Below are 21,945 nucleotides of genomic sequence, written 5' to 3'. Positions count from 1 at the left end.
ACTTCTGCTGCTTTAGTGTATTTTTAGCATGTGATTTCACAGATCCTTAATATTTTTAAATACAGGTAACGAATTTGGACATCCAGAATGGCTTGACTTCCCCAGAAGAGGGAATAATGAGAGTTACCACTATGCCAGAAGACAATTTAATCTTACTGAGGATCATCTTCTTCGCTATAGATTCCTAAATGCATTTGATAGAGATATGAATAAATTGGAGGAAAGATTTGGCTGGCTTGCATCTCCCCCGGTAAGCTGTATATACTAGATGATAAGTTTTTAGTCACCAGTTGGGTACGTGTCCAGAATAACAACAATACCAAATTTGCATGCAGAAATTTTAAATAGCACTTTATTATGCACTGCGTAAAGCCCCACCATATATTTCAAGTTGTCAAAACATGTCACTGAAATGTCTTCCACAGATAATAGAAATCTGGAACAGTCCCCTTTTAGCGTCACAGCAAGCTCTTTTTCTATTATTTTTTCTACTTTTGTTTAGTAACTGCAGATTGGATGAAGCAGACTATAAAATTGTCTGTAATCCAATCCAAGGATTGCTTTGGGAAAGTGTAAATTGGTCTGACAATTTACTTTTTATAAATAATTAGTCTATTGCTGAGAAAACACTTTCAGTATAGTGTAAGTTATAGTCTCCCGGTCTTCAACCTGTCACTTTTGTATTTGCCTTTTTTACCCAAATATTGCACTGAACTTTTTATCAAAGCAACTCAGTTATTTTAATTTCTCAGTGTTTAATTATTTCATGCTAGTCATAATCCACTTTAAAAAATTTTTTAAATGGATGTCTAGTTATTAATGGCTTTAGCAAATAGAACAAAGGTGGTATGTGCAGCAGTTTAATGTGGCTTATCAAACCTATTTCTTATACAGATTCTAAAAAAAACATATCCAGTGCTTCATTTTCTAAATTACTAACAGTAAATGTGATGCAGATCCCTGTAACAAGTAGATTGAAGATTTTATTTGATAAAAGGAATCCATTTTTTGCTAAAGGAAAATGTGATAAAAAGACTATGTTAATAATCTTTGAGCAAGAATTTTTCAAGTGCTGTGTACCTAACATGCTTCTACCTCTTCAATTTTACATTGCCTTATAAAAAGTAAGCTACAGTTTAGTAATCAAAAATTTCATATGACATCACATAGGTAAACAATTTCAGTTTGCATGTTAATGTCCTTTTCTGTGTTTCTTGAATCTTTGAATGTTTCATTGAAATGAGGTATAAAAGCAGTGGGTTTTTTCTTTTTTTGTAATTCAGTTAGAAATGAAATATATTATAGTACTGGATTTTTTTTTTCTTTCCTAGGCCTTTGTGAGTGAAAAGCATGAATCCAATAAGGTCATAGCATTTGAGAGAGCAGGTCTTATTTTTATTTTCAACTTCCATCCGTATCAAAGTTACACGGACTACAGAGTGGGTATTGAAACTCCAGGAAAATATCCTTTTCCTCACTGTTTTGCTTGTACAGAAAAGCTTTAGAAGTTGAAAAGTAATTTTATTCCTGTTTTCTAATATGAATGCAAACTGTAGTTAAAAGGTGAGAAAACACTTATTTCTCATCAGTATAATCTTGCTTTAATTCTTAATGGATAGCAAAAAAAAAAATGTAGAAATTTGCCTTCTTCATAAGAGACAATTTTGTAGAACACAAAAGTAAAAATAGCGTTTTAAAGACTACATGTTAAAATTTCCTTGTGATGCCTTGGTTTTTGGAATTGTGTTGAGGCATGAAAAAGCAAGTAACTCCTGCTTGTTAAATAAACTACAGAAAGTGACCACAGTAAGATGAGATTGTGCACACAGTCACACAGGAAAATGGATTAGCTTAAACCTTTATCAGGAAGGTTGTACAATTTCTGTTTTATAACTGGGTGGACTGAGAATGTGCTCTTAGCTCAGCTGAGAAGTGGTAAATGATTACTCTTGAGTAATTGACTGGTTTTGCATTTGTGTCCAAATTCTTAGCATTGAGGGAGATGAAAAAAATCAATGCTAACTTGCCAGAGGAATTTAGTTTGCCCAAATTCAGTTTGTTTCAAGTGCTTTGACAAACAGCATCTAGTGAATCCTGTTGTGTCAGTTTAAAGTGCTGCATTTCTAAACTTTTGGCCTAGTCTCTTTTTATTTATCACCAACTTCAGTAAACTACTGCCATAAGGTGCTACACTGAACTAAAGCAACTGAGACCCTGGCAGGTCAGGTCAGCAATGCTCAGGAATCTGCTTAGCAGGATTCTGGTTTAGGAACATCAGGTCAAACCCCCCTTCTTCAGTGCTTTCTTCTGCTACCTCTATGCTGCTACTGGAACTCCTGGAAAAGGTAGAACACGGTAGTAAATTGGAGTAGTAAAATCTTAATCTGATGTTGTGAGATATACCAATACTTGACTGTCATAGGCTTCAGGTGTCTGCCCATTTAAGTTGATGCTACTGCATCTCTCTCCTGTGAAATGCTTTGAGTTCTGCAGATGGAAAAAGTGTAATTTCAATGTTAAGGACTACAACACATAACAGAATTAGCATTATTTTTTTGCTCTGATACTTATACAGATACAATTAAATCCAAATCACATTTTGTTGTTCACTTTCTGCCTTTCTTTTTCAAGGATGCTAGAGGTTCAATTATCAGAAATGCTTAAGAAATATTTAAAAAAAAATCTCACTCTTAACTTCTGTGTCACTTATTTTTCTCTCTTTTCCATAACATGCCTTCATCAGGCTTGTATTTAATTACGATTATATATGAGGCTGTTTTCCTCATTTCATTTTCTGCTCTGTGCTAAATGAATGAAATAACTAGGCATTGTTTTTCTGGGTGTGTAAATGCCCTGCACACATTGTAACATTCTACTCCTTGGCACTTACAGTTGAGGCAGGACTAAGCTGTGCTCAGGCACTTCTGAAACTATTTGTGCTTTCATTAATGTTTATATAAATATTTTTATGACCAGTCTGTTGAATAAATATCTAATATAAGCAGGCTTCTGTTTTTATCAGTGTGCTAAATTTTTCAGTCATTTCAAAAACATTTTGTTTCTATTTTACAGCACTAGAATCTCCTTTCTCCTTATAAATTAGGCATTTGCTGTTTCTATAGAATCCTGAACGTGTTGCTCCTGTTCCAGCTGAGGCTGCTCTATAGTAGCTCTTCTGAAACAAATCGCTAAATTTCCTTTTTCACTGGGTTTACTTTGCAAATCAAGGCCCAGTTGCGTGTCAGTAAGTTGGTCTGTTGCTAGTTCACTCTGGGCATCAAAGTAGCTTTCTACTGCATCTTGGCCGCAAACAGTCATTGCTAATTGATTTTTTTTAAATTTATTTTTTAATGTAGGCAAAAACTTGTTGGAAAATGTTGGCTATTCACATAGTAGTAGATGATGAGGGGGTTTTCTTACATCCTTTATGTTTATTTTGGTTCACTGAAAATCACACTGAAACTCAACAACAGCTTCAGTGTGTTCAAAACAAGTATGATATAAGCAAGGCATACAGATGATAGTTCATATTTGCAGTTTAAATCGTATTTTTAATACGTTACTGTCTGCACACATCCTTGTCTTTTAGGTGTGCGGTGTAATTTTATTTACATCATATATTATAGATAGTTTAACTTTAAAAGGCCTTTGTTAATGCATAAAGATCCATATTAGCTTTTCATTCACTAACCTAAAGTTCTTATTGCTAATGGAACTGCCAGTTACAAACAGTGAATTTGCTTTTGTTAAGGTGGTTTGCCTGACTAACCCCTCCTGCCCCAAGCAAACAGTGAATTTTGTGGTTCTCCATCCTCAGTGTGTGATGTGCTCCACTGACTTTGGGAGTGGAGGGCTCTAAATGCTGCCGCTGCTCTTACTTCTCTGTAAAACACACTGCACCTTCACCTCTGAGAGCCTTGTTCGTATGGTTAAGGAAGTGTCTGTTCCCTTTTACGGTATTGTATTGTTTGCACCTCTGAGAGTAGGTAATTCTCTTAGTTTAGTGTTCTCACTTGGGAATCTCAAATATCAAATATTCCCAAAGATCACCTTTCCAGCAACCTTCCCCTATTTATTTTATTCTGTACCAGTTCAATGCATGAACCAGGGGAAATCCTAGAAAGTCCTCCAAGAGGGAACTGTTGCCAACTGTTTCTCAGCCTGATTTAACTTTAGATTTTTAAGTCTTAAGGTAGAAACCTTCTATTCTTCCAGTATCTCGAATTCTGAAGATGCAAATAATTCTGAACAATATGCATACTTAGGCAGATATATCGCAAAAGATTATGCAAGTTCTGGTTCACAAAGCTGGCCTGAAATGATCTTCAGGTTTCAAAAGCTGCCGTGTTTTGCATGCTTGTCCCTTACAGTGGACACAGCAGTGATTCCCACACATGGAGAATAAAAAAAACCTCCTCTCAGTTGAAAAATGTATCTCATAGAGACACTTTGCTACAAAGGGGCGTGTTTGAACAAATAATTTAACTGCCCTAAATTTGTAGTTTTAGCTTAAAAGCATATTGAATATATCTTCATCAGACTTTCCTGAAAAAAAATTTAGGAAATTGCAGTGGCTTCTGTGGATTGTTGAAATAAAAATCGTAACATTTCTTCTTAAACTGTTTTGCACAAAGAGGAGAAAAATAACAAAGGAGTGAAAAGGAAAAATCAAGTTTAACTTAGGTAAAAACCTTTTGATTTGGCTCATAAGCATCTTTATTTTTTTGCTTTTCTCTTTTGGACTTTGAAATAAAAGTCTTGTTTATGTTAATTAAGATCTCTTTTTATCTGGGAAGCTTATTTATTATCCATATTAAAAAGATCACTGTGTTCTCATCCAAGGCCATCATATGGGATGAACCATTGGGACTTCTTTTCTAAAGGAAGCACTTTTGACTGCACGCATCAAATAAGACAATGTACCCTGATACCTACACCATAAAAATCTCACTTCTGTTTAGTGCCTGTTGCTAGCGAAGTCCTTGGACAATAAGTTGTCTGTAAACATCTTGAACATACCTAAACTTTTCATTTCTGTTCTGTCTAGGAGAAAGCTAAGCAGTACTGTATCTAGCAATTGCATTCTCAGTATCTTTTCATTGATAATGAAGACGGAAGCCCTCCATTATCCCATTTCTCTGTGTAAAAGTTTGCGTCTAACCCAAGGAAAGCCCTGGAGTTGTGAAACTACCATCAAGCGTATTAGAGAACTGCTGAAATAGCTGGTATGTGATGCGCTTACACGCTCATCATCATAATAGCTTATTTTCGGGAAACCTCATCTCAACTAAACGAGACATAACTAATACTTTAGCATTAGAACCGAGAAGATGGAGATAATCACTGAAAAGCTTATCTGAAACTGAGCTGAAAAGCAGAATCGTGTTACAGCAGTTCCTTAAGCATCCTCTACCTAGCTGAGTAGTGATAGCTAACTATGCCTAGTCTAACTGACGGCAGTTTTGAGGTATTGCAGCGTGTGGCCAAGGAAAGTAACTAAAATTGCCTAACTTCTCACAGGTGAGGAACCCATATGTAATATTTATGATTCTGTTTGTAGCGGGCCCTAAAGATTCTGTATTCTATTTGTATCTTCTCTGATTGCAAGATCAAAAGGCAAAAGTTTACGTGTGGAAGACAGTGCTGTTCAGATTTGGATCTTATTTTCTGTGGCGTTGGTAACTACGTAAGCTGTTAGCAGTAAACAAGGGCTAACTTACACTATTTCTGTAATCTTTAAGACTGATAGAAGTGAGACAGTGCAAAAGAAAAGGGTAGCATGATTTGCAGAGCATGAAGGGGATTGAGGCTTGTTTTGGTACTTCAATTCAAGGATTTGGCTTTATTTTTAGAACTGAAAGTTAAGGGTATCAAGTATTTTATGAACCACACAAGTCCATAGGAAGTCCACTTTATACTCCACCTAACCAAAAGAGATACAAGTTATATGTGTTCATTTCTTTTAGACGTGCTAAGCCTTTCTTGGCTGAGATTTCTAAACTATTAATCAAGAATAGCTGACTTGAACAGTACTTGGCATCAGCTTATAGGCAACGAAAAAATCATGAAGCTTTCTTATTGCAGCTCAGTCTTTTAAAGTGGTCAAACATTTATAGTACAGAAACAATGCAGAACTGTTTGTAGTATCAGTTTTTAAATGAAACATATCCCAAAGTTAACAACCACTATTACCCTCCTATTCTTGTTTACAGCATCCTTTCTTCTTCCCTGCCAACATCCAGAGGCTGAGTTTTAGTATCTATTTTCTTTAAATATGTTGGGGTGTTCTAATGTTGACTAGCTTTCTTTCTAACCCTTGTCCTGCAATTAGAGCCATGAATTTTATGTGTAGTTTTGTAATGGAACCTTTTAACCTGAGATTTTAAAAACTGTCTCCTATAATTGGGAAATGTGGTCACATGTGACATTAAATCTTCAAAATAACTTCTCCACTTTAAAAGAAATTCTTTACGAACCCTTTGGAACTTAAATATGAAGTAGAAGTCCTTAAAAACAAGTTTCTTGTTACTCTGTTTGGGGGTTTTGGTTTGGTGTTTTGTTTTTTTTTTTTTAGAAATTGGTGGATTTGTACTTTGATACTCTGAGGCAGTTACTGAATAAGCCTGAAGAGCAAATTGCTATAATATATTAAATTCTTTTTAATAAAAAGTTTGTCTGAATGACATTGGGAATTGTGGGAAATGTGATGATCCTTTTGGTACCTAGGTTTAAGTTTGTTTAATGAATTGAATTAGTCAAATCAGTGCATGTAACAGTTGTCATGAAATTTGCCTTTATTATGTGGGTGGCTTTGGCATATCAGTATATTGTAGTAATGTATATCACTAAGCTGTTGTCATATATAGTTTCTCAGATATGTTACCAGGTATGTAAAAAGGTAAAGAGCTTTCTGCCTCTCTGGCCTACATTTTTTTTTTTAGGTGTTCCTCTGTTCCGATCTCATCGAAAATATCGTACTTCTTTCAGGTGTTCTTTTTTTGTAGGCTGTTGGAATAGCAAACCTTATTGTAGTTTTATAAGAGAAGTGGTAGTCAGTAGACATCAGAGTCCTGGTCCCACGTGGTTTGGAAAGTCTTTTTCTGAGCAGTCAGCCAGTCAAAAGCAGCTATATGAAGAGTCACAGCTGGCTTGGAGTCAGTTCTTCCTTCTCTTTTATACTACAGTCTTCTCTCTTGACTTATTTCCCTTGACGTTGGGTTGCTCCATTCTACTACTACTTCTCCTAAGATGATTACCCTAGTGTGAGACATTCAAGGACTGAGACTTCAATTTTTTTATGTGAGTATGGAAGTCCATAAACGTTGAGCAGTATGAATCACTACTGGCTTACCTCTATTTGTATCTTGACATTTCATGTTGTCATATACTGCTAAAGTGCAAGCAGTAAAAAAAGGTCATGGGAAGAAATGTTACTTTGTTAAAAATATTGCCATTTTTACATGGCATAACATGTCAAAGCATTGCAATGCTAGAGTGAATGAATACCAGAGTTGTACGCTTATTGCTGGCATGAATTTAGGGTGAAGTCAGAGTTGTCCATAAGCGAATAGCTAGATGAGACCTGAGGTATCGCAAATACTGTCATCAAAATGCTGCAAAAATATACTTTTTTAAAAAAACATCAATTCAGGCTCTCTGACATTTGCAACATGCACCTAGAGCTTCTGATGAACAAATAAGATCACTTGAATGAGTTGCTGGCATGCGATTGCTGAAGGCAAAGATGCTGCTTTGCAGGCTGCTTTGAAGTGTGGTTATGTAACTGTCCCTGCCTATTAGAATTCAGGGGGTATCTGGCACATGGAGACAAAGGACTTAATTTAGGATTAGCCAAATGCCAAATTCTATCAAGGTAGTTGATATGTTAGGGTTAATAGGTGTGAATAAGAAATACAGCATACTAATGTGGGAATGCATCTTCGATCTGCATAGGAAAAGGCACAGGTTTCCAGCCCTATCAGTTTGTGTTACTATTAGAGCTGCATATGCTATTGCCCAATTTCCGTTTCATTACGTGAAGGAAAAAAGGAAAACATTTCTATGCTTATGCTGGAATTTTAGTTCATAAATTAGGCTCTTTCAGAAGCATTTTCATGAGAAACAGACAGCTTGAGCTAACAAATTTTTTCTGCCTAATTTGCGTCAGTTCGGAGATAGCTAACCTAGATGTTGATTATTCATCTGTCTCTGGTACTCTGATTGTAGATAAAATTTTGAATGTTAACAGGGAAACCGTTCATAAGTTTCCATTTTTATTTCTTTTTTTAATACTGACTAGACCTTTATGTGGGATAGTGTTTGATTCCAAGTCCTGTCTGCAGTAAAAATTCAATACAGAAACCTACTTTCCTGTATTCAGAAGGAACATGGCTAAAAGAAGGGAGAAAACAGGAAAGGGGCTTAAAGATTTCAGAAGTAACTCCTTTCCCTTCCATAAGATCCCATGCCGATTTTTGTTAAGCGGTTTTTCTGCAGTGTTGGAAGTCTCATTAAAATTAAGCTGTATCTATATATACCCCCCTTTTTTTATCAAGGCTTGTTATCTTGGCACAAAAGTAAATCAGCATTTTATTTTCATGATTACCAACCAATACGGATTTACTTATCTCTAAATTTACATTTGATTTAAGCAAAAAACATCCATATTTGTTTGAAGCCAAAAGGTACAGTACCCCCACTCCTCCTTAGTACTGTGCCATGAGTTGAGGGCTAAATGGCTTCAACTATCTTCTAAATGTCCTGAGCTGAAGTTCATCAGGCCGAGGTGTTTAATTTAATTAGAAAATTCATCCAAATACTCTCTAGTATGCTTTTTCTCAATTGTAGGTTGACCCCTTAGTCTTCTCCAAAATTAGGAGTGTGTGGAGAGGAGGAGCAGAGGTACCCTTCATCTTGAAATTAATTATGCCAGTCACTTGGGGTTTTTTCAGTGAAATTCAAGAATTATTAAAAAAAAAAAAAAGAGCCTAACCACTTCAAGCTCTTTACAGTCCTCCTTGCAGCTGTACTTTCTTTCATCTTCCCTGTGTTTATGGTGCATTTAATGACTGAGTTCTTGTTTTCCTTTATATGTCTTAATAGCATATATTTTGTCCCTTTAGCTTCTCTATTATTGTCTTTGCATTCTTTTATGCCTAGCTTAAAAATCTAGTTTACACTCTCTTTAGGCTTCTTTCTAGGATATGAGGTGAATGAAAAGTTCATTAATTAGCCATATTGATCTGTGGCTATATTTCTTGTTCTGTGTGCATATTAACAATTCATAAATTATACTTGTGCCCATAGCTCGTTTTTTACAAAATCGATTTCTTTGAGAAATTGCTGGTCTTCTGGTATCCTTTCCCTTTCTTTCAATCCATCTTGAGAATACCAATTATCAGTTCTACAGCTGTTGGTGTGCTTGGCTTTCCTTTTTCTCATTTTATTTCTTGTCTTCACTTGTTGCCAGGATATCTTTTATGATACAGGTAGTATTTTGGCAATGAAAATTGCTGCCAGGACAGCTTGTCTGTTCTTGCTTTCTGTAGGCCCTCGCTCATTACCGTGGCCTTTGACATCTCAAACCAGCTAGTTAGTGCCTCTGTACATTAAAGTTGTATGTCATCTTCATTGTCATCCTGGTGACTTCTCCATCTGGGCACTTTTTTCAACAGCTTTTCTACATAATTTTGAAAAACAGGCAATGGATAGGATTCTCTACCAGCTATCTTTTGCTGTTGGGAAAATGTAAATCATGGTGCCAGTAAATCCCATCTGAAATCTGAATTGGAGTATTCAGTGGGGATGGAGATTATTGCAATCTTTGTACTACTTTCCTAGCTACAGGTCTAATAGCAGAGATCTTGCCTTTCCTAAGAGAAACTTGTCCACAGTGCTGACATCAAGCGAGTGTTGGAACAGGTTGCCCAGAGAGGTTGTGCAGGCTCCATCTTTGGATGTTTCCAAGAGCTTACTGGATAAAGCCCTGAGCAATCTGGTCTGACCCGGTAGCTGACTTCCAGAGGTCCCTTCCAGCCTGAGTCATTGTTGCTGTCATCCCTATGATCCCATCCTATGACTTGTGATCCTTGTCTTTTCTTCTTCAGACTTGCTTATGATACTGTGCCCTAACCTTCTATAGGTAAACTCCGGTGGTAGGTGAAGGTCACCTTTCTTGCCTAGGTGAGCTCTCATCTCTCATTAACTTGCAGCTTTTTAGCAGTGGCTTTCCTAAATAGCACCACTAAAAGTAAGTATGAGTTCCGTGACTCTGACTGTCCACTCCCAGTTCAATGTGAGTGTCTAACCACAGGAGAGGGAAGTCACTTATGGTCAACAAAATAACACTCTGAAAGCATTGCACTTGACTTTTTCATACATTGTATCTCTAATTCTTTGTGCAGTCAGTTTCAGTTTTGAAGAAAGAGATGGTGAATTAACTCATTCTATGAACTATCCTGAATTGACTTAATTAGATTCTTATTTTTTCTTAGAATAACTCTGGGTTGCATCTTCAAGGTGAAAAAACAGATACAGACAGAGCCCTACCTAGGGAATACAATAAGTTCTCAAAGTGAAACCAGGGAGGGTTTCTCTTCTGTCTCCTGAGACAGATTCACCTAGAGAAAATTAACGTGATATCTTCATATATATGAATGTCTGGTTGTACCAAAAAAGGAGAAAAATGTGCGTAAGTAAAGAAAAAATGTCATTTCAGATAATATGTATTTTACTGGTGTATTTAAGGACACTTGTACTTCTGATGGTGATTGATAACTGTGAAAGCTTCAATTAAAATATGAAACCTACATCTGTGAACTTCATATTTTGCCTTGTGTAGTTTCCAATTTTGAATTGCTGAAGTACTGAAAAAAAACAAACAGGAGAAGCTATTTTTGTGTTTCATTTTCTAAATCATAGTAGTACAGGGAAACCTTGGTGCGTTAATGATAGGTTTCTAATCCACACTTCATAAGGGTTGCTCCTTAGTAATTTGTAGTCTTCTATATTGTTGACTGAGTGACTTTTTTTAATGAGCAAAGTTGGAAAGACTTGTATATTCAGCTGTTAAATGCTGGTGTGAGTTATTCTACATCACTTTGCCAGTTTATTCAGCCTGACCTCTGAGAATCCATTTATTACAATATTGAAGATCATTCAGATGTAGGTTGCTTGTATGCTAGTTGCTAAAACAAGGCTAAGGAGATCATAATCGAAGATGGGCAAAAATATTTTCTCAATTTGAGGGTTGGATTTGTCAAAATACATCCAATACATTAAAGACTTAATTTAGAAGTTTTTATCTTATGCCATCACTGTATATGTAGCTAATAAACTAACCATACTAAGAAGCAGTTTAACGCTCAGCATCATAGAGTCAGCCTTGGTTTGACCACTACAGTGGCCAGTACTTTAAAATGATGGTGACTGGTTGCTCCAGCGTTCTATTTGCATGTTCTACTCTCATCACTACTTCTTAATGTTTTTGCAAGAGGTCAGATCTGAAAACATGCTGCTTTCAACAGTGTGTGTATATATATATTTTTAATACTAGAAGGTACATAGAACATCTAGGCAGACATGTTGATTTAAAAACTTAGTTAATTTTAAATTTTTTTCTGAGTTTGGGGGTTTATTTTTTTAATGCTTCCTTGAAAAGTGCTTGAACTGTTTCAATTCAGTGTTTTGTTTCAACAATGATAGAATTTTTCAGCACTGTGGTATTACACAGCACTGTTAATGATAGAGGGGAAAAAAATTTTTTCTTTTAGTCTACTATTTTGTAACTTGTATTTGAAAGAAGAAAGTCTTCCTGTAATATCTGTTTCTGGATTGGAGTGCTGGGTCAAAATTGATACATAACCTTTTTAACTTTTCCCCTAAGAAATCTGATTTTCCTTCTCTGTTTCTCCATATTTGTAAGTATTTGTAAGCTTTCTTTTTCTGTAATGCGTAGTATAAGATCTCATGTGGAGGGTGCAAACTGGCTGTTGTTACAGGAATGCTGGAGCCTTTTCTTTCTTCAAAAATCCACGAGGATGAATATCAGGCTGGGATGGGGAGGGATTTTTTTTTTTTTTTTCTACATACTTACGTGGTGTGTCAAATCCCCTAGTTAAATATTTCTTGCTTTTTGTACAGCTTTTACTAATATATTTTGAACAATAAGCGAAAATATGTAACTATCTAATGAGATATAGGCTCCTTAAGAAGAGAGTGAGTCTTTTGTATGCTGTGTGCAGCTATGACAGCATATATACTGTAGCTGGTTCTGTAAGGGATTTCCCTTAGGAAACATTGAAAAAGGCCTTATGGGAAAGTTGGTTTATACAAACAAAAAAACCCCAAAGCTTTCTCTGGACACCCTAAACAAAGCATCCAGGTGTACCTTTGCTGTTACCTTTGTGAGTAAATCTTTTAATTTGTGTAGATGTAATGAGAATGAGTAAATTTAATCTTGTCATATGGTTATAATTTCCAACTGGATTAGGCATGGGATCATGCCACCGTTACTGTCATTGCCCCTGTAACTGGTTCAGGACAGCCAGCTGATCCTAAGGCTGCTTAAAAGGATCAAAAGTTTTTCAAAAGTGTTCCCATGTCTTCTCTTGTCCATACACTTCTTTCTTTCTAGCTTAAATTCACTTTCTGAAAGTTTCTGTATACAGACAGAAATTAAGTGTTTCAGCACAATTTTTGATCCTTTTTGGTCTGTACTTGTATCTTTGTCCCAGCTGTATTGCCAGAACCATATCCTTTTGCTTTTAGCCAAGAATGGTAGCAAGGGATAAAAATGAAATCTTTATTAGGTATTCTTCTGTACATTGAGAAGTGCAGTGAGAAAATGAGAGCCGATTTACATATGAGTTAAAAAGAAAATAAATACTTACATACACACCCGTGCTCTAGGGGCATGCCTGGAAAGCACCAGAGGACCAGTAGTATGGATGCTTGAAAATTTCATTGTACAATAAAATCAAAACTATAACAGGTCCTGATTTTAAAACAGATTATGAAAGGATGAAGATGAAACCATCAGGATCACCTACAGTCTCTTTGTATATGTTTGGTTACCCTTCCTACATGTCCAGTCTTGCTCAGTTGTGTCCGGATTTCTAACTGTCACATAGGCAATCTGTGTAATGGGGCTGTCATATATAATACAGAAGGCCCAATGTACTTAATATTATTTGAATGTATTTGATTGTGATAGGTATTTATGTGAGTCAAACCAGACCATACAGAAAAAGAGTAGTTTCTTCATAAATACTCAGTAAACCTTACATCATTTTACAAGTGGTCAGTAGAAATTCTTATCTGCCCTTCTGCAAAGCTTTTAATTATGCTGGACCATCACCCCTACAAATAGCACTTGGATTCTTTTATCAATAGTAAGGGTTGAGGAACAAAATACAAATTACCCTATTTTATGATTTGCATTTACTTAGTGGTGTTTTATGTGTCATTAAACATGCATAAGATTAAATTAGAAAATTGTGTTAAAATATGTATTTCAAAACATCATAAAAGCATAGTAATTCAGTAATTAATGTGGTAGATAATGACAGCCTTTCTATTTCCAGCTCTATCTATACAAGAGTTCAATGCTTCTGCTACTCCTCCACTGTAGTAGTTAAGGAATTTAGTCCGAGCATCAAACTGAACACAAATCGGGCTTTTTTTCAGAGTACAGGTTAGTATTTCCAGCACTCTGTCACTGAAACGAAAGAGACTCCACTGCAAAAGAAAATACTTCTATCATGTGCTTAATTAAAATCCACAACTGTTGTTCTATGTTTTTATGAAAGTAGTCTTTAAAAACCTAGATGCTTTTAAAATTCTGAAATATGAAAAGCAGCTTTTCTGTGAGGTTTAAGTTGGAAGGCAAATGGGCATGTTTACCAAACTGATTATTTTTCCCTGAGAAATACCTAGTTTGTGAAGATCTTAAAATTCTTTTTGACCCAGTTATTCAAGATCTGGTTAACAGTATTTATGCCAAATATGCTATGTCGTGAGGTGTGGAGAGGCAGTGATAATAACCTTGTATTGTTAGAGAGCACTGTTAGACATACTTTTTATAGCCTGGATTAAGGAAATAGGATAAATTGTTTTAAAATTAGCATAGCCAAAACAATTGCATTTGCTGTAAATAGTTTTAAAGGAATCATTAGAGATGTCAGGACTTTCAGCAATATTGATAAATTATTAAAATTAATGTATAGTGTAGATCACAGAAGCAAAGAATGAAATGCTTAAGGGAGACATTCCCCTGCCATGTACCTAAAATATACAGTGGAATAGTAGCAGCCATTGCTGATGCTGGGTTTGAAAGGGCACCAGAGAGAGTAACTAGAAGATGTAGTTTTTATTTTTGTATGTTGTACATGACAACAAATGAATGGTAATTTGAATGCGTTTATAAAATAAAGTGGGGGGAGGTGTGTATGTAGTGCACATATAAGGCATTGACGACTAAAGCTGGTAAAGTATAATTTTTCTAACCTTTTTTAAAGAAAAAAGGTAGCAAACACAAAGATTTTGCCAGAGAATATGGTGATCTGCCATTTCTCTCTTTGGGCACCTGTCCTCTAGAAATCAACAATTAACTTGGCAGTTCCTTTCTCTCGTTTTGCCACAAATACTTGTGGGGAAGGGATTATTTGGCATTAGTGATTTGGTAGCTAATTGACAGCTTTGCTTTTTTCCTCTTGTGCATCTGTTTTTCTTCTTTCTTACCTTCTGTCACAAAGACCTGTGCAGTCTTCCAAACTGAAATATCTCAGAGTAAATTTGCAGTTACTTTTAGTTGAGGCTTCTTTTGTGTTATGTCATGCTTCAAACAGTCTTTCTTGTTGCTAGAGATTTAAATCAGTAACACTGTGGCTGATGGGAAATTTCCTAAATTCATCTGATAGAAATAGCGTAGTGTAAAAAGACTTCAATAAAACCAATTCTGTTAATATCAAAATCCTTAGATTTTTTTTTTTTAGCAGGTCTGTTTTCAAAAGGTTGAGCAAACACAGAAGCCCATGAGCAGTTAAAGAGCCACTGACTGAAAGACTGTTGCTTCACTGTTCCCTTATCTTATTAAATACAAGCTCTAGCAAAATAAGATTCTTCCATGCCTTGAAATTAAGGAAGCAGATTTTGGATTATAGAGCACTGTTTTTTTCCTTTTCTGTATGTTTTGGGTGGTGGGGAGTGGAGATTGAGGCTTTCTGTTGTAACTTAAGAAGGGAAAAGGATGTTTTAATTATGTCAAAACAAGAAATTCAAAGGTACTGAAATAATCATAAAATTAAAACATTTTATTTGTTATTGTCGCAAATAAGAAGTTGACTTTTGAATGTGTTAGCTCCTTATTTACCCATTTATTTCCTTACATTTTCTGATTTTCTTCTTACGACATTATTTTATCTTTTATTTTTTGCTAAATCCATTTGAATCCTTTTAAGTATCTGTACAGATATTCCAACACATTGTTACACTTTGTTAAATAACTCACACCATTTTAACAACTGCAGTCAGAATGTTTGTGTCTTAAAAGGTCGTCTATTAAATACAATCTTTCTTTTGTTCCTCTGCTATGATAATTCAAACTCTTTTCTGAAAAACTCTCAAAGCTGGGGGGGAGGTTGTTCTGTAAAATGATATGCTTTTTTCATTAACATTTGATCATATTCTGACAGACTGCAAAATATTGCTAAACACCAACTGTGATTTTGATGGTCACAATTATGTAACTTCTTAAATGCAATTCAGATCCACTCATTTTATTTAGTGGTGCATTTTTAGTCTAGTCCATCTCATAAAGTGGTATGCATAGCTACTATAACACCGTAAACTTATCATTCATGGAAGATTCCAGAAGAGACTGGAAGGTACTTTATTTACTAGCAGTCACTATTCCAAGATGAAATTTTCAAGACAATATAATACAGCTTATATATGTTCTGCATATTTTCCTACTCCAAGTTTTCTCGGGGGGAGTTTTGGTGTTTTTTTTCTTTTATATTGTATATATTAGCATGAATTATGTTGCAGGAGTTCTTTCAGATTTTCTGCTTTCATTTATTTCCCATTTAACAGTAATTTGGCATAGTTCCTTAATAGTTGTTTTTAAGTATAAAATGCTTCTGGATTCTGATGCTGCAGAATATGGAGGGCATCAAAGGCTGGACCACAGTACGGAGTACTTCTCTGAAGAATATCCTCACAATTATCGACCTAATTCACTTATGGTAAGTAAGGTTTTTATTTTTTTTTTATTCTACTTTTATCTGAATAACTTTTAAAATTCTTTGGACAAATATGGAGTCTATTCTAGGAGTATTTTGGGGGGAGGTGGTTTTTTTTCTTAATTTTCTGAAATTAACCTTTGTATGAATACAGTGGAGATGACAAAGTTATAATTTGATTATGACTTATGTTAACTGATTTTTCTTTCTTGACATTACATTTAAATTTGCATGCACTCTTGCAGTGTCTGGCACACAATGTTCCTTGCCAACATGCATGAAAACCTTCTAATGTGCTTTTGAATTGTCATTTTTAATATCACCATTTGCTTTATTTTTGTGTATGACAAGCTCCACCTTCATGCTTGCTTTGTGATTTTAAAGCTCTGTAGAAACTGAATCTTGCGTTGCTTTCTTAAAATCATTTTCTTAACTCCACAAACACAAATTAGGCCAAATCATGTGTTTGCCAAATGGCTTTCCCCTCCTCAGTTTACAGAAAAACTTTGCAAAATGGAATAGATCTTCTCTGTTCACATCAAGAATTTCCAGTCCTAAAGTGATACAAATAATGGATAAAGACTTTCCCACAAATTACTTCAGATGAAGTGGGAGGCGTATCCTTGTGTACAATTTCTGTTAGCTGAGATCGTGACTAATAAAAACTCTACCTTTCTTAATTACCCTTGAAATCATAATCACTTACCACAATTAACAATTCAAAAATGTCTTTTTTCCCATTCTTTGTATATGTATACATATATACACTTATTTACCATTCTTTGTATATGTATTCACATATGTATATCTGCATTAAGGCAGAGTTCACTGAAAAAGTTCTGACAACGCTTATATTGCTGACTAGATTTTCATATCTAAAACATATACATGTGTGAAGGGGTCTGTATCTCTATGCATAGGTATATTTATACACATAAACACCTGTAAATAAGTTACACTTGTAATCTTAACAGGCTACAAAAATGGAGTATCTGCACTGATTTGTGTGGGCTACTCCTCTTCCATGACAGAATGGAGACATCAATTTCTAGTGTCACATCACAGAATCACTAAGGTTGGAAAAGACCTGTAAGATCACCAAGTCCAACCATCAACTAACACCACCATGCCCATTAAACCATGTCCCACAACGCCTCATCCACACGTTCCTTGTGGAAGATCTTAACATCTCTCGTGAGATCTAAACTCGTGAGAATTATTGTCACTTTTAATCTCTCACTCAATTTCATTGTATTCAGGGTATTGACATTTCCCTCGTTTGCTTGTTTTAAAATAGTTTCATTACATGAAAATTCCTGTGCTTTCATCATGCTTGGTGTAAAGCCTCTTGGGAAGATTATTTATTTTTTTAAGTATCTGTATGTAACAATGCCCTCATAGTGTGGGTAAGTATCTATGCTCGTTTGCACACAAAGAAACTAAGGCTCTAAGATTTCATTCCTGAAGGTTATGTAGCAAATTAATGCTCCCAGAATTCTTGCTTCTTGTATCCAATTCAAATACCTTGCTTTGGTGATTGGAGAGCATCTTAATTATCTACCGCTAACTTAACGTTTGCAAACCAATTAATTGTAATATGGAATGTATATTTCACATCTAGACTCTTAGATGGTGAGTGCAAGTCATTCAAGATAGAAAAAAAAAAAGCGACAAAATGTGAAGATGCAATTTCCTAGGAGCATGTGGAAGATAAGGCATGTGACAAGCAAAGCAGCAAATGCACTTTTGCAACATAAACCGTGGCATGGCAATGGCACTTCTGGGTCAGAAAGAAACCCAGCAGTGTGGGTCAAGTCAATTTTCTTTTATGTCCTTCAGCAATCCAATTCACAGACCACCTTCAGCCAACACCCCAGAAGAAGCCACAAGCACCACATAGAGGTAAAATGCTAGTAAAAGGACACCAAGTAGAAGTGATTGGGGGGAAAAAAATCTGGAAAACCTGACTAAATTCGGCAAGATAGAACTCCAAGTAAGAAAGAACAAAAGTTACAGTAAATACCTCCAGCTGCTATTTTACCACAAAACAGCAATGTTGTATTTTAAACAGCAATTTACATCCTAGTTCTTGGGTAACCAGTCATCCTTGGGAGTTGTGTTAGTCTTAGTTGCAGTTTCTAAAATCCAAGTAGAACTCTTCCCCTCAAATTTCTTTTCAAAAAACGCATGATACCACCCCAATAAACTCATAACGGTTCTTTTCCTGCTGTTTAACGATTATCTTATTCTCTTTACATAATGTATGAGACTTAAGTTTCTTGTTTCAAAAATTTTAGTTCCTCCTCCACCACAAACTTCAAAGAAATATTTTTTTTAATGACAGATGCACCTCCCTTACGGTGTGTAAGTAAACACTGTCAGCAAAACATGCCCAGAGGGCTATGACAAAATGAAATCACATGCAATAATTCTGCTGCTCAAGTCAAGCTTAAATAGCACACAAATGTGTTACAAAAATAGAAGATTAGATGTGACATGATTCATTCTAGAAACATCACCTAATAAAAGAAATATTCAAAGTGACATTGCAAAATGAGAAGGGAGATATGAAATTCCTGGAGCAAAGAACCCTGGATGAAGAGGAAGCTTTGTAAGCACTGCTAGGCATTTCACTTTAGAATTTTGTTGATGAACAGATGATGATTCAGGTTTGTTTAGTAATGCTGTAGAGGGCCAGATTTAAAAATCATCAGACACGCCTTGAAAACTCCATAGAAAAATGCACAAAAAATGTCCTTTGTAGTATGACTGATTTAAATAATTACTATAATCTAATTTTTCCATTTCACTGCTTGCTCTGTTCTGGATTGTTAACAAATATATGAAATGTACATAACTTTCCACGTAATCAAACTTTCTAATAACAAGCTGTTAACTACTTTGTCATTGTAAAAATAGACTCTTTTTACCACAGTTTTATTTCTGTTTATGGCTCCACTGTGGTATTCTCCTAATAGTCTTTTCTGAGGTACGTTTTATAAAAGTTGTATGCTTTTTCAATGCTTCTATAAACTTTTAGTTTTGCTTATGTCTTATCTCTTTACAAGATGTAAATTAAGTGCTGCACACACATTTCAACTCCTGTCGGACCCTAGTGCCGCTTTATGTACGAACTCATTTGTTGATATCTTGGTGGTTGTAGTTGGATGTGAAACTTAGATTTGGGGGGATGGGGGGGAAGAAGAACCATTTTTAATACTCATCATTCAAAATGTTTTGTCAGTCTTTTTCTAAGACATCTGACTTGACTGAATTTTACTGTAAAATGGAACTAGATATCAGTGTGTCCTAGTAACTTTGATATATTTGTACCACACCAAAAGTTAGGATTTATATGAAAACAGTGGTGTTTATACTCTGATACTTCGTGCACCAACAGGACTAAGTAATAAGCAGGCTAAATGGAATATTGTAGAGTATATTGTGTCATTGGCAAAGTAGTGTGCAGTTTATTGAGAAATGTAATTGTTTAACAGATTTCAGCTTTTGTAGATTTCCTTTTTCTGTAGTTCTTTCCAATTAGTTAAAAAATAAATAGATGGCAAAGTATTCCTTTCCCCCTGCCCCCAATACCGATTTTTCTGATTCTATATTTTTGGCATCCACTGATATAATCTTTTCACATTAAATGAAAATGAAATTATATAGTTTCTTTTTAAAATATCCTTATTGCTGGGTTGGATTTTTAACCTTGACCTTAATGTATACTATTCTATGTCAAAGTGCAACTTCCTGCTTCCTTGAGTCTATTGACAAATTAAAATACTCATATAGACTGAAATGATCTAAAAGCTTTTAGTGACCTTAGCTTTGAAAATACTCATTTGAATAACTTTCATGGTAAGGATTTATGTATTGAATTTTAAGGGACTGATATAGTCTTTAACTGTTTTCTCCCCTGATATGCACAGATATACAGATTATATGAAAGAATGTTTGTAGTTAGAAGATTGACTGTTTTAACTAGGGGAATCAGTGAGATTTTAATACCAGCAAGGTCTTTTGGTATTTTTACTTCTTGATGATTAATACTTAAATTCATTTTCTCATATTCATTGATCATTTGACTGCCTAAAACCACAAGCAAGTGTAATGATTCAAAAGTTATTCTGTTTGTCATTTTCTTTCATCCTATCTTATTTTTTAATCTACTTGTTCGTGTTTGCCAGGGGTTTTTGCTGTCTTTTTCAAGTACTCTCTCTTAACCTGAAGAAAGAGTGCAGAAGATAATAGAAGAGAAATTTTGAGATACAGCCTGTGCAGTATATGGACTTCTTTTGCATAAATGAAGCAAGACAGTCTGAGAAATTATGTTCTGCATATTCATGCTGTACAGCTGTAAATTGAAAAACAAATTGGAAGGCAGAACTTCACATTATTTTAAGCATACCTTCTTTGTCATACGCAATATCTAACAAAATGAAAACTGAAATGTCTGAGGTTTTGTATAACAAATTATAGTCAGAAAGCAAAAGCTATCATGTATTTTATTCATTGATGGTTAATTATATTCTCAGAATAGTGTCAGTGTCTGACAATTAGTAGTGATACAGGGACATGAGATTGTCTAAAGCCCTCATTTTAATTAGAAGTTTGGGATAATGCTGGCACAGACTCTTGTGACATTGCCTTCTGCATCTACCAGCTGCAATATGCACTATGAAATATTTTTCTGCAGTGCCTGATCTAGCTCTGAGTTCTAGTAATTCTCCCATCTGTTGCAAAATGACCTTGAAAAGATTTTTAGGGCTTAGTGTTTTCCAACCCTGAAAGTGGGATGAAGAGTAGTTCTTCGCAGTTCCAGCCAATTTCAGTTGTGCTTGCACCTGGTACTGACTCTAGTCTGACAGATCTGAAAGTAGCAGTTGTCATTTGCAGAACTTCTTGCTTCTGGGTTTTTAGATACATTTGGAGATTGCTGTGTATTGTAGTCCTCCCCCAATATAAGAAAGGTGAGATTTCTGCTTATAGCTGCTGTTGTCCACAAGTGCTTCCTGTACTTGGTATTCCTGTGTTCTTCTTAGCTTTTCTAATCTCTCTTTTCTTGACATTATCTGGATATTTACAGAAAAAAAGTATAAGGAGTAAGCATTTGTATGGCTGAAAAGCATCTTATGTTACTGCCAAGTAGTAGTAGTACCAGTTGTTTTTTCCCTGTTGGTGAGATAGCCTACATGAGTGGACTGTGATCTTGATAGAACACCACGTATGTTGGTGGAAAACAGGTTGATTGTAATAAATGGGTTTTTGTCTCTGTATTAGAGTGGCTATACTATTTGAGTTCCAGGAGCCTTGATCTGTGTGGGATTTGCCTAGTCTCAGACAGTGTAACTGCCTCATAGCTTAAATGGACATGCAGTATCAAAAGGTCAGAGGTGATAATAGAAAACAATTTTGTACGTATTTGACTCATAAACAACATTCCTATCCTCCATCATCCTCTCTGTTAGCACACCTGCTTGTGAAGTCAACCACAATTACTCCACTTCATTCTTGCTGAATACTCCATCGAGAATAAAAAGACTCTCAATGATAGCTTGATGACTAAATGTATGAATGTTAACTTTGTCAAAAACTTACATTTCAGCTAAGTCATCCTAACTCTGTCCCAAATAGATCTGATGTTCTACCTTCCCCATATTCCACTCCCCCATCAGAAAAGGCCTCATAAGCCTTCCTATGT

General features: G+C 35.4%; 1 protein-coding gene across 1 annotated transcript in view; it reads left to right on the top strand.

The window, feature by feature from the left end:
• GBE1 (1,4-alpha-glucan branching enzyme 1) overlaps positions 1-21,945 on the top strand; it is a 169,176-nt gene that overhangs the window by 140,453 nt on the left and 6,778 nt on the right. Inside the window, exons 13-15 of the mRNA XM_059826351.1 lie at positions 66-250; positions 1,332-1,479; positions 16,117-16,244. Coding sequence (XP_059682334.1) covers positions 66-250; positions 1,332-1,479; positions 16,117-16,244 — 461 coding nt within the window. The remainder of the gene's footprint in view (positions 1-65; positions 251-1,331; positions 1,480-16,116; positions 16,245-21,945) is intronic.

Source organism: Gavia stellata, chromosome 1 (assembly GCF_030936135.1).
Source record: "Gavia stellata isolate bGavSte3 chromosome 1, bGavSte3.hap2, whole genome shotgun sequence".
Classification (NCBI taxonomy): domain Eukaryota; kingdom Metazoa; phylum Chordata; class Aves; order Gaviiformes; family Gaviidae; genus Gavia; species Gavia stellata.
The sequence above is the reverse complement of the archived record's forward strand: the minus strand, read 5'-3'. Positions and strand labels throughout refer to the sequence as shown.